Genomic DNA, 16629 nt, shown 5'->3' on the forward strand with positions numbered 1-16629 from the left:
TTGGTCAACTAAATCCCACAAGAATTTTTTCACAAGTGTTCTGAGGAAAGAGTTAGCGTGTTCTTAACTTGTAGAAATTGAATTTTTGAACCACCAGAAAAAAGATGACATTTGTGCACATTGAGTCTCATCTTGTTTAGACTTATTTCCAACTTATAGAGATTATTTTGAATTTGTCATTCCAAACATTAACTATTGCCTGAAGTTTTTTTGATGTATGAATATTTGATTGTGTTTTCGATGTCTCAATTTGCATTGTTAAATTTTTTAGGACAGAACAGAGTTAAATTCAAAGCCCTATAGAAAGATTTCTCTTCAAGTAAATCAATATGGTTGTTAAACTAGTTATAATTGTTCAAGTTTCTATTCCATTATTTTGTCCAAAAGGATATTAAAGAGTCATAGAACTTAATAGCTTCAAGGGACTTCAGTAACGTTTAGTTTTAACCAACATCTAAGAAAATTCTTACTGCAGCATGTATGTTGGTTTTGAAACTTGTAATTTTTCTTAGTTCTGCCCTGGGCTGGGGAGGGGAGGGGGGAGAGAGTAATACAAAAGTAGTTTGAATTGCCCTTTCTACATTTGCCTGTAAAAGCACTTGAATGCTGGCATGTCTCCCCTGACTTTTGCCTTCTTCGTATTAAACATCCTAATTTCCTTTAATAGATCCTCATATGACATGGATTCTAAGTCATTTTACCATCCTTTCAAATTTCTCTGGAGCTTCTCCAGTCATCTTTGGCATGCCATTCTAAAATAAAATTATCCCTGTCATTTCTCTGCCTAGTAACTGGTCTAGGTTAATCTTTAAAAAAGCATTAAAAACAAACCTGTTTCTAATATTCAAAAAGCAGATTTAAGTACATGTGTCCACTAGGATATAAATTCCCTCACTTTTTACTACCAAAGGGAGAATCTATAAGCTTACTCCTCCAGAGTTTGGGTGGAATTTGAAAATGGTTCTATTGTTAACTATTTGACATTTTATTAATGAAAATCTTCAGGACTTTATTATTAGTTTTATGTGTGATAAGAAAGTTCTAAATGATCAAAAGCATTCCTAATTTTTAATAATATGTTTTTTAAAGTATCTGCATTTAAAATTTTACTTGCAGTAAAATGAATTGCATTGAATAAATAAATAATACATGATCAATATTTGAGGTATAAAAAGAGAAATATGAGTTAAAAATTTTTTACTAATTATTCCTAAATTTAACCAGTTTTTGATGTGATTTTTTTCTTAAATATATTTTTTTATACTTTACGATAGCATATTTAAGAAGTAGGATGATATAGCTTAAAGTTAAAATGTTTTCAAATCTAAATTTTCTTGAATTATAGTGAATACTATATTTAACAGAGGGAAGAAAAACCAATGTCAAAACTCAATAATATTTGTCTAAGATTGGAAAATAACAGCAGAGAGTAGAGCGTGAATTTTTAAATTCCTATTCTAGTTCTTCCTTTTACATTTACTTGCCTATTTTTCATTATTCATCTTTTTTTTTTGAGAGATGACTGTTTTCATCTATTTTATAGGCATATGTGTCCAGCAGGATTCAAAAATAAAAGTTCTATTTAAGAAATAGTGTGATTAAGCTCTATATTATTCACTTTATGGTATATGCTGCCTATTAGGATTTCTTGTGCCTTTTGTAAGATAATACATTCACTTATAAAAGTTTTAAATATTTAAGGTTTTAAAATTTCAAGTATATTGTGTAAAATAGAACATTTCTCCTTTAGTTTTTACTCAACAGTAATAAAAATAATTTCATACCCTGAGAATGGTGGTGTAAACATTAAAAGTACTAAAAAAAATTGTAATTCAGTTTAGTTTTATTAATTTTAATCAGTGGGGTATAAGGTAAAGAGAATATCTGAAGAATCTAAATGACAGCATTTAAAAAAAATACAATTGCTATACTTGATATTTTCAATTATAAAATAACTTGAAGTAGAGAAAGTGTTTTTGGCGAATGGAACTTCCATGTTATTAAATATTTTGAAATGAATTGATCAGTTTAATCTTTTTCCTTGGAAATTGTTTATATTATGAATTTATTTAAATGTTATTCCTTAAAATCAGTAATACAACTGTAAGATCAAGCTTATTAAGTTTTATTCTTTAATTTTTATGTTTTTCTTTCATTTTTTTTAGGCCCAGCAACTTTTATCCGCTTGTATAGAAAAGGTAGATGTTTCTTCTTCTGAAGGATATGACTTGTTCATCACACAGCTGAAAGATGGACTGAAAAATACATCTCACGAGACAGCAGCTAATCATAAAGTTGCTAAGGTAAGAATATATAAATGAGACTAATAATAAGAGTTTTTGTCTTTTGGTCAGTCTATCCACTTCTAGAGATATATTTTTTTAATATACTTGACAACTTAAAAGACATCTAAAATTTTTTGTGTTTAAATGTTTTTTATTTAATTATTTAGTTTGCTGAATTTTCTGAGATGGCCATTTCTTTATTCATAGTCTCACTTTGTTTAGGTTAGGTCTGAGCTGGTTTAGAAACAGACTTTTGGTGTCCCTTCCTTTGGAGAGAAGCCTAAATATTTTAGATTAACTTTTAGTTACTGCTCTGGAGGAACATAATATTTGGACTTTCTTGAAAATTCAGTTTACTTGTTGGAGGAACCTAAACTGCTTTTGAGGCATCATGAAATGATGGATAGAAATAGCAAACCTAGGATTTCCTAAAGCATTATTTATTTATTTATTTTTCCTTAGTGAGAATTTTCTATGAAGCCATTTTATTTCCTTGTTGTAATTTGTCAGTGATTCTTAAAGCTATGTCTGGTTTCTTAAAGCAGTGTATACTCTGGGAACCTAAGTCCTGGCTTGTTTTAATAGGCTGAAAAAGATTCAATATGATCCTAAAATCAGACTGTTTTCAGAGGACCAATTTTGCAAAAAGTTGTCATGAATTTGAGCACTTGATGAATTCTTTGGCCATCACAACCCATTGGAATAGAAAAATACAAAAAAAGGTCTACTTCTATAATAACAAAAACTACATGGAGATAAAGAGTGCTAATGAATCAGTGATGTAACATTTAATAAGAGATATATAATTTTTAGAATGTCTGTAATAAATGTTAGTTTAGTTGATGCTGCTGTAAATGTGAGATTCTTGTCTTGACCAATGAGTAGACACATTTTTATCTTATCTTTTTGGTGACCATTCATGGTGTGCTGCCTGAAAAAATGGAAATGGCAATCCAGAAAATAATAATGAGACTTCAGAATAGAGTTTCAACACTAATATATCTCAGAGAGATTGGAGAAAGAGGACCACCAGCAATTCATTTTGTAGTATTGAAGATTTGAAAACTAGGGAGTGCCCCATTAGTTGTGAAATTCATAAAAAAAAATTGGTATGTCAATGTAACAGAATACTATTGTAAGAATTATTCAAAGTGATGAATTAAGAGAAACCTAGTAAGATATATGGAAACTGATGCAGAGTGAAATGACCAGATCCAGGAGGTCAATTTATTTGGTAGAGTAATATAAACAACTTTTAAAGACTTAATAATTTTGATTGTTCCGGTAATCACCAGGAGTCTAGAGGTTTTGTGAAGAATGATATTCAAAATGAGACACATTTTTAGCAATTCTTTATTTTTTTCATCAGCTGCTCTATTTCATTTCAGTTCCATGAACATCTATGTCAGATACCCTCTGGCAGTTGTATACGCTTTTTATTTTCTTCAGCTACTTTTTACATAGTCTTCCTTTATTAGATTATAAACTCATTGGGAGAAGGAATCAGTTTTTTTTTTTTTAATTGTATCTCAGGTGGCATAAAAATATACTAAGGACAGTGGTACTTAGTGCTTAATAATTGTTTGTTGACTGATTTGAAATAGCCAATAGTTGACTTAAATTTGTGTGTTTATTCCCTGAAAAAGATTCAGAAGAATGTAGTATACCTGACCTATAACCATATAAGACAAGAAATGAATGACAGTAAACAAAGAATCCTAGAGAAGGTTTTAGAAGACTTGACAATCGAATTATGATGTTAATGTTGTAATTATATGTAGTTACAAAGCAAAAACAAAAGAAAAACAAAAGCCATCTGGGTTTAGATCAAGAAGACAAAAAAAAAAAAAGAGATCTGTACTTTGAAAGATTTAATTCTTGAGATAGCAGATGAGGGCAATAGGAGAGGTCTGAAAAGAAATTCTGAAAAAGAGACCACTGAGTGAATATCAGTAAGCCATTCACCAGTTTTTCATCATCGAATAATTCTTTTATGAGGATCAATTACATTTTCATCCAGATCATCCTTGTTTAGAGCATTAGAAAAGAACATATAGGCCATTACAATCAATTATCTATAGGAGGTCATACTTTTATTGTGCAACGAGTGCATCAAAGACAAATTATAGAAATTTATTATTTGAGAAAAAATGATTATGATGAAACAATACATCAATGGTTTTTGGGATACAATCTTACAGAAGAACTTTGTCCCGAAGAAAATGTAATTAAAATAGAATTAGAGCCATTGAAATAACTGGAAACCAAAAAGACTATGGAAAACAAAACTTCACCCCGAAAAGTCCCCCCACAAATGGAAGCCTAACAAAAGTTTAAAAATAAAGCTTTATCTTATTTTATTTAATTTAAAGAGGGAAGGTAATCACACTAGATATTAAATTAAACAAATCATGATAGAATTAAAAGACATAAAAAAATCAGCCCCTAATATGTGTATGTATGTTGATAAAATTAATAGATCAGATAGCAGTCTCTAATAATCCATTGTCTGAATATATTCATTGGAGAATTCTATCAACATTGTCAGCATCGTATGAATTATTCTCAAAAATTGAGCAAGTTAGTATTGTGTTCCAATATCTAAATCAGGAAGGGATAAATTATAGAACAAGAACTATAGTGTCATTAATAAAGGCAGAAAAAGGTAAAAATCCATAAAACAGTTGCATCAGTCTAAGAAAGCAAACAAAATACTAAATAATGAACAACTTATATAGTTTAACCAGTGTTGAAAAAATTGAGATTATGTTATCAGTAGGGAGCCAGGTCTCCCTGAGAACCAGAAGTTGAGATGAGTGGGAAAGAAAAATATTTAAGATGAAAGGTTTATTGCTTGAGGGCTGTGCAAAGAGCACAATAGAGGAGGTGGGTGACTTTAGAATGGAAATTTACGTTGGGTTAAGGGAAATGGGAATGCCTAGAGGTTAGGGAGCAAAATTTGAATAATTACCTTCCACTGCTCAATTTTATTTTCTGTTATTTTTTCTTTTGTAAACTTTGCCAATTTTGTTTATAACAGTTCATATAATTTCTTTCCTGCATTTCTGTATTTATTATATTCATAGTAGGTATTGAAAAAGTGCTTTTTTTTTTATATCACAGTACTATTCCATTACTGTAATGGAATGTAATCCTACAGTTTGTCTGTCAATGTCCCCATCAATAGTTTTTTTTTTTTTTTAATCATCTCTATAATACTGCAAAAAGTGCAGCAGTAGATGTTTTGATTTATATTGGGGACTTAGTTTTTATATCATTGACTTTCATGGAATATGTATGCCCAACAGTGGAATGTTTGAGTCAAAAAAGTTATGAGCATTTTAGTTACTTTTTACATAATTTGTGATTGTTTCTCAGTATGGTTGGATTAATTCACAGCTCTAGCAGTAGTTACTGACTATACCGTTTTTCCATGTTCCTTCAGTATTTACTTTTCCCATCTTTTGACATCTTGTGTGGCAAGATTTGAGTTGTTTTCATTTGCTTTTCTCTGAGTGGTAATTTGGAGAATTCTTTCATAAAGTTTGTAATTCTTTTGAGAAGCCTTTTTTTTTTTTTTTTTTTTGGCCTACTTATCTTTTGGGGGAATTTCTTTGGGTTTTAACATTTTAGTTGTGTATAAACTTGCAAATCAAAACTTTTATCAGTGACATAATTGGAAAACTTTCCCCCCCTTTTTATCCTTTATCATGTTTTTTGTTTAGAAGCTTTTCAATTTCATGTTAACAGTTACCTATCTTAACTCTTATAGTTGACCCTCTCCTTTTTTTAAACTTTTAAACTCTCTGAACTATGAAAGATGTGATCTGCTTCTTCTAAAGTTTCTTGCGGTATAAAGCTGTTCATTTTTTTATTTTGAATTTATTTTGAAATAACTGGTCATAGCTGGATTCTGATAAGATAATAAAAATAACAATACTATCAATGCAAACTACAGATTTGGTTTTGTGCCAAGCAAACTGCCAAAAGAACATTTTATAGAGCTAAACTAAATAACCACTTAATTTGGGGGAATGATGGAGAAACAAGAATTAAATCAGCAAGCATTTTTAAGCAGTTGCTGAATGTGAAGCAAAAAGAAAAACAATTCTTGGCCTCAAGGAGTTGCCTTCTAGAGAGGGAAACTGAAAATGAAGTGGGGGATTTGAAGGTACCTGGGGACATTGTAGAGAAAGTCTGGGAAAGTCAGGGATGCAGTCTAAATAGGATTCCCTAAGTTTTGTCCTTAGGTTTTAGGGGATATTAACAGGGGATGGGTGCAAGACACCCTTTCCCAAATTAACTTATCAGAAACATCTTCAGGAAAGTAAAGCTTTTTTTTCTTTTTCTTTTTTGGTGAGGCAATTAGAGTTGTTATTTACACAGCTAGGAAGTGTCAAATGTCTAAGGCTAGATTTGAACTAATGTCCTCCTATTTCAGGGGCAGTGCTCTATACATTGTACCACCTAGCTGCCCCCAGAGACATCTTCAGGTACAAAGCATTTATTTAATCATTGCAGGGAGAGTCCCAGACACATCTGGAGCCATCTCAACTCCCACCATTGCTCCTAGAACCTCTCCAGCTTTTGGCTTGTCCAGAACTTAAAAGCAAAAGACCTGAGCCTTCTCACTGGATAGAGTAAAAGGACATATTCATCCTTAAACACTGGTCACCAATGCTGGCTGCCTCCCACAGGTCACATCACTTACTGCTACTTCACTAACTTCCGGTATCCCAGGGTTCAAAGTTCATCCCTTCAGAGATCATATAACCCCCGCCTCCCCACAGGGTCCCAGCTCTGGGAACAGGGATCATGTGACTCAATACTGAGAAATATTTCATCCAATTAGTCTCATTCAGTTCCCCCTCTTTTTCATCTGTTTGAAGATTTTTTCACCCCTATATATACATCTTCCACTAGGTCATCTTTGTGACTGAGGTTTTCAGGCTGGTCATTCTCTTTAGTATTAACTGTAATCGGCCCTCTACCATTTAGAACCAACACCTGCACATAAATGGAAACTACCAGGAACCACTTTAGCTGCTTCTGAACTTGGCTAAATCTTGATTTACTCTAATGATTAAGTGCATAAGCAATTGGGTGACAGGATATTGCTGCTTAAAACAATGAACAAAAATCAGACTTGAACAGATTGGCATCTGGCAGCCAGTTATCCATAGAACTATAGCACTGTGGAGGCCCTGGGGCCTCAGGGGCATTGTAACATCATTCCTACCTCAAGCAGTCCAGATCCAGACTCATTTGGGACAAAGGGATGTCTCATCTTCTGGAACTGCTTCAAGTTGACAAGGGGCATATAGCTGGCCCTACCCAATAGTTCTGGACTGAAGAGAGGAGATGAGTGAGTTGTAGGTGATGTGGGGCTAAGTGTCAGTTATGAGGTCTCAAGTGATTTCAGGTTGACCAAGTAGTTGGAATTTCATGGCTTGGAGTCTGGAAGAAGCATATTGATTATATTACATATTATATAATATAATAATACATTACATGCTATATTAATATATTAAGTATATTAAAAATACAAAGACCAAATATGAGCAAAAGAGAAAAAATAAACAAAAGTAGAGTTAATATAGAGATTACTAGGGACAGTAATCAGGAACCCTACCCAGAAGAACATTGGGGAAGGGGGGGGAAATGACACTATCATAAATGCTTCTCTTCCAAACAGCTTTTCCTAAGATAAATACCAAAGAATGTTTTTCTCAAATTTTTGCTTTTGTTTCCCTAAAGGAGTAGGTGTAATGGGTAGAACATGTGCCTTTCAGTGAGTATGATCCTCTTCCAGCAAAAACCCTAGAGCCTTACAAGGAAAGGTTTTTGCCCAGTTAGTACAGGTATTAACAAAATTGAAAGCAGTTTGAAGCCCCTGCAAGGGGCACATGTGCAGGCCCTTTTCAGAATTTACTTGCCTGGGAACTACATGAGTTGGGGAATTAAAGTTGCCATGGTCAGGGGCAAACAGTGAGCAGTCCTGGCAGCTAATGTGAAACCCTGCTTCCCTCCACCTGGAGTGAATTCCCCTTCATTTAAGAAACAACAGAAACCCCTTTAGGGCCCCGGATAGCTGATAGTAATCATTTTCTCTGCATACTTAATGGGGAATTGTTTGATTGTGAAAAATTCACTTTCTTTCCATATAGCCCCATATAGCCATGATCATGCAAATATGAAAAACACATTTGAAGTCAGTAGATCTTTGATAAGTAAGTCAGGGATCTAGAATTGGGATTCCGGAGACCCCTAGAACCTAGCCACTTTTTCCATCAACACCTAATCAAGGCATGATAATATTGTCTGCTTCCTCTTAATGAACAAAAGGGAAAATGGGAGTGGCCTCCAATACTTGGGCTAAGTAGGTCTTTAGATAAAGAAACTCTAGTCCCACGAAGCAAGAGTTAAAAGATGTTATAGCAGCAACTATAAAGTACTCCATGGCTGGGCTGAAAATTAAAATATCTATATACTTGTATTGTGTTTTATATCTTCCGCTGACCACTTGCTCTGATTATAGATATTTAGTATTAGAGGAAAAATCAGGGACATGATTTCCTTAAAACAGTTTTACTTCAGATAGCTGTCCTAATTTTTAACAATTCCACCTAAAGCCAGGCTCCAGAATAATCAGGTGGATCCTCATTCAAAAGAACACCACTGAGAAATTGAGTCAGAAGGATCCAACCTTCAGCAGAGGCCAAGATTGTCCTTCTAATTTTTCCAAGATATTAACTTACATCTTTAACAACTTCTGAGTAGCTTATGGCATATTTCTTTCAGATGGTGGATTACTGGCTTGATCAGAGTCATACCTGAATTTAAAACTCCAAATAAATATCAATTGCAGTCTCAAAAGATTTTATGTCTTACAGCAATTATCATTAATCAAAGCTTCAGATGAATCTAGCTCCCAAGGATCACAATAAGAGATTCATCCTAGAAAGTTCACAGCTTATACAGCTTATCTTTCATATCTAAGCAGGTGTTTCTAAATCCAACATTACACGGATCATTTTGCTTTTAAAATACTCAATACATAGAAAAATTCTAGATTGCATATTATCCGTAACAGAAACATTTTCAAAGGGACAAAAGTAAAAACTATTATTCTCAGAGATCCTTTAAATGATGGTACAACTGTAAGATTACTCAATACAGTCAATTAAAACTCACAATATCCTATTTTTACATTAAAAAACCCTTTCAGATTAAAAAACATTAATAATTTTTTCATTCTTAAAAAAATTAAACTTTTGGAAATAACCCTATCAAATTATCAGATCAGATTAAAATTCTGGTCTAGGTTTTTTGTTATATTACTTTAACAAGGAGACCATTATGTACTTAAACATTGAATAATTTGCTAAAGACGGTAAAAATAAATTGCTTTCAGAAAACTTACGGTTTCAACAAATCTTAGAGCAGGCATAGATTTGAAAAATAAACACCATGTAAATGTAGACTGTTCCTTTAAACAGTATAAGCAATTAATGTTTCACTAAGCAAGGAGCTGCAGTTTGTTAAAAAGCGACTGTACCACTTAATGGAGGGAGGGGAGAATTTAGATTGTCATCTGACAAGGCTCTTTCTACATGGCTACCCTTCCCCCCTCCCCCCCTCCACATGTCATTTCTCCCAATTCCACCATGCTTCCTGACTCCTGCTTCTCACAGCTAACATTTTTAGGGTGCCAAATCCCCGAGGACCCAATCTCATAGGGTATCTCCTTTCCCCTGGCAAATGGCAAATTCATTTGGAGCTTTCATCTTTTTGCCCCTTATTTCCAGCAAGCCATTTTCCTCTCTTTCTTCCTCCTCTTCCACCATCTCTTCCCCTGTCCCATCTCGTCTCTCCTCCTGAGGATGCCTATGTGCTCAGTCCTTCACCGACATACTTTAAACACACTCCCAAACCAAAAGCTCTTCTACATAGATGCTCCATTTAAACTATTAATTGCTTTTGCAAATCAATCTTTCTTGTCCCTTGTCTTTTAATCACTTAAAAAAAAAAAAACTTTAAACATTAAGATTTGCAATTAAATAACTTTGAACTAAATTTCATAAAACTTATACATATTTCCAGCAGAGCTGACAAAATTTTTAAGGTTTAACACATAGTTTACAAATTACCCAATACTTCTAGAAAGCAACATACCATCTAAGTAGGGAGATACAAACAGGACCTCTCCTAAGATAAGCTATGGCATTTTGTTTTACTAACCTATATTTTAACTTAAAATCCAATCAAATACAGCTTTAAATTCCCAATAATATAAAACATCTTATTTCAAATAATGAATTTCACTGAAGTGATTAAACATACTTCCTTTCTCTCCCTCTGGCCCCACATGGCTTGCTGTAGTCAGGAAATGAGGAAAGAAAAAAAAAGAGATTATCTTCGCTCTCTTTTCACTCTCTGCATGATCCTCCCCAATTTATTTGAATTGCTTTGGAATTTTGAAATGACCAATTGCTAAATTCCCCAACCATTATTCCCAATGGACTTTTCCTAAAGCTCCAACTTTGGCCAGAGTTGGAGCCTACAGGAAAGTCAAACCTTTCTCTTTCTCCTTTTTTTTCCCTCTCTAATAAATTCTAGCTCACAGAACAAACATGACAAAGACATTCTGCATAGACACAAACACAAGACAAAAATTACACCCCTTCCCCATTTTCCCACCTAAAACAGAAATACCCAAGTGTACTTTTTTTTCCCTTTTGCTCCAAAGATTTGAGTTGGACTGTCCCCTCTCAGAGCATCTAATCTCATCATATCCTGGTCTCCAGCAAGTGCAAGGCTGACACCTCCCTCTTCCTCCCACCCCCTCCCACCCCTCCTTCTCCATGACTTGGTAAACCAGGATCAGAAGTCAACCACAGAGTTCCCCCATCTTGTGCCATTAACAGAACTCTTTTTTCTGGCCCTCATCTCTTAATCTGGATCATCCAAGGCTTGATGGTCCCAGGGCCCACAAGGATAGTTCAAGGGCACATTAACAGAAAGTGCCTCTATGGATAAAGCATGCTTGAATTATCTGGCTCTCTTACCCGGGCTTCATCTTTGAAGACTTGTGTGCCTTCTGTTTATATCTGAGTGTTTCTCCTAGGCCCATTCTTCACAGAGAGGGAGGCTGAAAGCCTGATCTCAAGGTCAGTTGGAGAACTCAGCCTGGCACCTATCTTGAATCAGGATCCCAGCCATCTCTCTGGGAAGCCACAGATCCCAGATGAGGCCCTATAAACTGTGTGGGATGGGTACATGACCCCCTTTCTCCAAATTAACTTATCAGAGACATCATCAGGTACAAAGAGAAAGCATTTATTTAATCTCTGCAGGGAGAGGCCCAGCCACACCTGGGAGCCATCCCAACTCCCACCATGTACTCCTGGAATTAGCCAGCTTCTGGCTTGTCCAGGACTTAAAAAGCAAAAGACCCATTAAAGAATAAAAGAACATAATCATCCTTGACCAATGTTCGCCAATGTTGGCTGCCTCCCACAATCATGTCACTTCCTGCAACTTAATTAACTTCCAGTATCCCAGAGTTCAAAGTTCATCCCTCCAGAGATCATATGACCCCGTCCTCCCCCCCCCCCCCCCCAAGTCCCAGTTCTGGGAACAGGGATCATGTGACTCAATACTGAGAAATACTTCATCCAGTCAATTCTATTCAATGGTATTTCCAGTCTATCAAATCTTGGAGTGGAATGATCTTCCAGAGTAAAAGGCAGGACAGAGCATTGTTGAAAAAGTTTGAGAGTGACAAGAGTGCAGATTAGACAAATTTTTTAAAAGCATTTCATCCTATTTATAAAATAAGAAAGATGCAGAAATAACTGAACTCAGTAATGTAGTGCTGAATAAAATGAAATTACCTGGGAAAGAATTTCCTATATGAAAGGAATTTTTTGGAAAACTGGAAATGTGTCCAATTGAAGTTGCATTTAGTAAAGTTATTTTTTACATTGCGCAAATCTTCAGTGAAAGAATATAGCTTTTAAGAATTTTCTGTAACCTTACACCAAAAAAGTTAGGGTTTTTTTTTGTTTTTTGTTTTTGTTTTTTTTTGGTGAAAATAGATTATGATCATAGGACCCTAGATATAGAGCTTAAAAAAAAACAAAAAACATAGAAACCATCTAATTCCACCCCTGAAGAGATTGAGACCCAGAAAAGCTAGTTAATTGTCTAAGACCCATATATAACAAGTAGGAAAGTTGGGCTTTCGTAGTCTTTTCATTGAGTTGTACTATTTATGTCTTCTCCAAATGACTAGTGTTATGATACATACTCAGTTGGCTTTGGCTATTTTTTAATGTTTGGTGAAAGCTCTTAATACGTATGTACATACATAGGAGAAAATTACTAGGACCTTCTATTAACTTAGGCACAAAAAGTTACAGAGCTAGGTGGAAAGAAAAGTTTGATTTTTAAAAAGTGCCACATTAATTGCTTTTATTTAATTATGTCTGAGTCTGTGACCTCATAGACTGTATCATGTCAATACTGTCCATGAGGTTTTCTTTATAAAGAAACTGGGGTGATTTGTTATTTCCTTCTCCAAAGGCAGAGATTAAGTGACTTGTCCAGGGTCACATAACTAGTAAGTTTCTGAGGCAACATTTCAACTCAGATCTTCCTGATTTGAGGTACAAGATTCTATCCACTGAGCCAACTATCTTCCTTATAGTGATTATATTTTACTTAAATTTTGAGTTTGACATTTAAATGAGAAGGAGCCCAATACATTTTGCCTAATATGTCATTTTTGTAAAAAGTTAGCTGCCAGGAGCTTAGTAGTAAGGAATTCTGGTGACCTAGTAGGCTACTGTGCTTTGGATTTTGAGGATGGAGAAAGTGGAATACACTCAGTGGTGAACACTTTTACATTGTGGTTTACATTTTCAAAAAAGAGTTAAATTGATTTTTTTAATATATGAATAACTTATATGTATGAAAAATAAAGAGGAAAGAAAATCTGATACAAAGCCACGTATACTAAGCATTTAGTTTTGGTTATTCAAAAATTACATATTATTATTAGCTTGATGTTGAACATCAGGAGCACCAGCTAAATTTGCTTTGAACTATTTATATAAAGTTGTTAATTTCAGTGCATTGAAATATGAAAAAAAATAATTTTCTTCTTTTTTTCAGTTCTTGTTCTTTTTTCCTTTTTTATGTTTGTAGATAAGTTAATGTATTGTTTTGTGATTTAGCTTATTACACCTCCCTACCCCGACCCAGCTACAGTAGATGATTTCATAAAGGTTTTAGCAGCTTTTTCTGCATTCCTTAATCTTATTAGTGTTGATTGTATTCTGATTACATTCTGTAAATGTATCCCAATTTAGCAATAGGATGATTTCCCATTATATCACTCTATCAAATTTTAACAATTTGTTCAGTTTTTTTTTTAATTGCATATACTGCTGCTATGAAAAAAATCTTTGAACATCTCTATACATACATAATTCAGAATATATTTTCAACAAGAAAATTGTGGGATAAAAAGTATGCTTATTTTTAAAAAATTTAGATTATGTACTGCCAAATTCAAATAATTCTACATTTTTTTATTCATACTAGCAATAAATTCATTTATTGATTTTTTTTTCTCCCTTGCCAACATTGAATTGCTTTTTGTTATTTCTGTCAATTTAATAGATGGGATTGCAGTGATTTATTTTAGAAAATATATAGTGACTGACCTTTTTCTAAAAGTTGGCATTTTTTCAAACTATTATTAATCATTTGTATTGGCTTTTTAGCAAATTGCTTAAATTAGAGCAGATTTCTACATTGTATAAAAATATTTATCTCATTCTATATTCTATGTCCTTCATTCTTCTAATATGTTTGGACATTAGACTTTGGTGTAATTATGCTTATAAAATTGACCATAACTATATTTATTCTATTATATTTATACATTAAGACTTATTCATCCATTTCTCAATTTATGAACACTTTTTTTTTTTTTAAAGAAAATCCCATTTGAGGACACTTCAAAAAAAAGCACTCTCTCTTTTTCTGTCTCTTTTGTTATACAACCCTTCCCCCTCTTAGTATTTATCTTTTCTTAGTACTATTCCTTTCTTTAATTTATCCTTTTTCTAGTTATCTCCTTTTTTGCCCCCTTTTCCTTCTTGAGCCAAATGAATATCTGTACTCGGTATTCTTTCTTTTGATAAGTTCAGATAAGAATGACGTTTAACATAATTTTGTTTTCCTTTCATTTATGTGTATGCTTGCTTGTGCACTTTGATTCTAAGATACTTTGCCTTAACCTTTCTTGCCTTTCCCTCCAATGATTTCCTTTTTAAATCTCTTTCCATTTTTTTCTTAAGGTTATCAAGACATTAAAATCTATTTTCAGAAGAATTGCTATTACAGACAGTATTTCTCCAAATCATTAGAAATAAGAGAAATGTAAATCAAAATCATTCTGAGTTACATTTTGCAACCAATAAATTACCAAAGATGTCACAAATTGGAAAATATAAGATGCAAGGATTTATTAAGCACTTACTGTATACATACAGTGTGAACTGGGGATACAAAGGCAAAAGACATGAGTTGAAGCAGAGAATGCACATAGATATGCAACACAGATACAGTGTAATTTTGGAGAGATATTACTAGAAATATGAAGATTAAGAAAGTTTTCATGTTGAAGGTTGTATTTCTGCTGAGCCGTGAAGGAAATTAGATTCTAAGAAGGTGGGGTGAGGAAGAAGTACATTCCAAGCAGTGGGGAAATCATTATTAATGCATGGATATAAGTGAATTGTGTATTAGGAAAAGTAGTAAAGGCATTTGCAATGAGAGAAATCATTGTAAATTCAAAATGAGTTTACTTTTAAAATGTAATTTTTGGAAGGACATTGTTTTGCTAAGGCTGGAAAGGTCAGGTTGTAAATGTATTTTAATGTCAGAAGTGTTTTATTTGATCTTTGGAGTGATTGGGAGCAATTGAAGTTTATGGAACAGGAATAAGTCTCTCAAGTCTTTAACTTTAGAAAAATCACCTGAGTAGCTCTGTAGAAGACAGATTGGACTTAATTAGAAGGTTGTTTTGGTAATTCAAGTGAGAAATGAGGAGAGAGATTGGATTAATATAGTTGTAGTGACCAAGACTGGACAGACGGGCATATTGAAATATTGTGGGAGTAGTATATGGCATGCAGAATAACTAATATCACGAATTGATCCTTTCATTCTATAAAAACAGTTGTTATGCTGAAAAAGTGATGAAAAAGATATTTGACCTAGAGATCGCATTGCTAGATTGAGAAAGAAATTTTCTGTAGATACCAAACTATTCATAGCAGTTTTTGTGATAAGAAAGCATTGAAAATAAAATGGGTGTCCATTGATTGGGAAATGGCTAAATAAGTACTTGTAAGCCATTAAAAATGATAGCTGAGAAGAACTCTGGAAAAATGTATTTTAACTGACTCAGAGTGAAATAAGCAGAATCAGAAATTAGCATATCCAGTGATTCTAACATGGTAAACAAAAAGAACAATAAAATGACGCTGAATGATTAAAATGTCCAAGTTTGGAATAAGAAAAGAGTTAAGAAAATTTATTTCCCTTTCTTTGGCCATAGAATATTGGATAATACCATCAGATAGTATCATTGTGTTGGTGTTTTTCCTTGAATTGCTTTTTTTTGCCTTTACGTTTTAAACCTGAGATGGTTTACCTGGGTGTGGGGATAGGGTTGGGTGTACAGTATTGGAAATAAATGAGACAGAAAAATGTATTGATCATAACTTCTCATTTTGTTAGATAAATTCTTGAGCAGTAGTTGTGCCCAGACCTATTTCACATTTTTGTAGACATGCTTTTTAGTAATTATGGATTGAGGTCCTAATTATTGTCTTCTCACTTCTGTACTATTTAATCTGTATCATTAATTTGCTATTGGACTTTGCTTAAGTCACTTGACGTTTCTGGGCCTCAGTTTTCTCAGGTGGACAAAATCATCTTTATAATATAATCTATATTTGTAAAAGTCCTTTAATTTCATACTGCAGCAGTGTTTCACTTGAGTTTCAAATTTTCTTGGTCTGATCCTTTTTCTTCTGAATTAACCAAACTTATCTGCCTTTCAGTTATTTTTTTCACCATTTTTTTTTTTTTTTAAATTTACCTAGTTCTTTGTTCTCATATCCTGGTTATAAAATAGGAGTTTAAAGATGTTTGTCTGCTTCTGCATGCCACTCTAAACTATTACTTATTCTGTCCAGAATGTTAGCTATCTGGGTAATTGTTACAGCAGTTTACATTCTGATTTAAAAGGATCGTTTTAGCA

General features: G+C 33.4%; 1 protein-coding gene across 7 annotated transcripts in view; it reads left to right on the forward strand.

Moving 5' to 3' along the window:
* BIRC6 (baculoviral IAP repeat containing 6) overlaps window positions 1-16629 on the forward strand; it is a 297969-nt gene that overhangs the window by 56291 nt on the left and 225049 nt on the right. For all 7 annotated transcript variants that reach the window (XR_004231861.1, XM_031951250.1, XM_031951246.1 and 4 more), the window contains exon 3: window positions 2166-2303. Coding sequence is in view for 6 of the 7 variants with exons in the window: in XM_031951250.1 (XP_031807110.1) it covers window positions 2166-2303 (138 nt within the window). In the remaining variant the exon portion in view is untranslated. The remainder of the gene's footprint in view (window positions 1-2165; window positions 2304-16629) is intronic.

This window comes from Sarcophilus harrisii, chromosome 2 (genome assembly GCF_902635505.1).
Source record: "Sarcophilus harrisii chromosome 2, mSarHar1.11, whole genome shotgun sequence".
Lineage (NCBI taxonomy): Eukaryota > Metazoa > Chordata > Mammalia > Dasyuromorphia > Dasyuridae > Sarcophilus > Sarcophilus harrisii.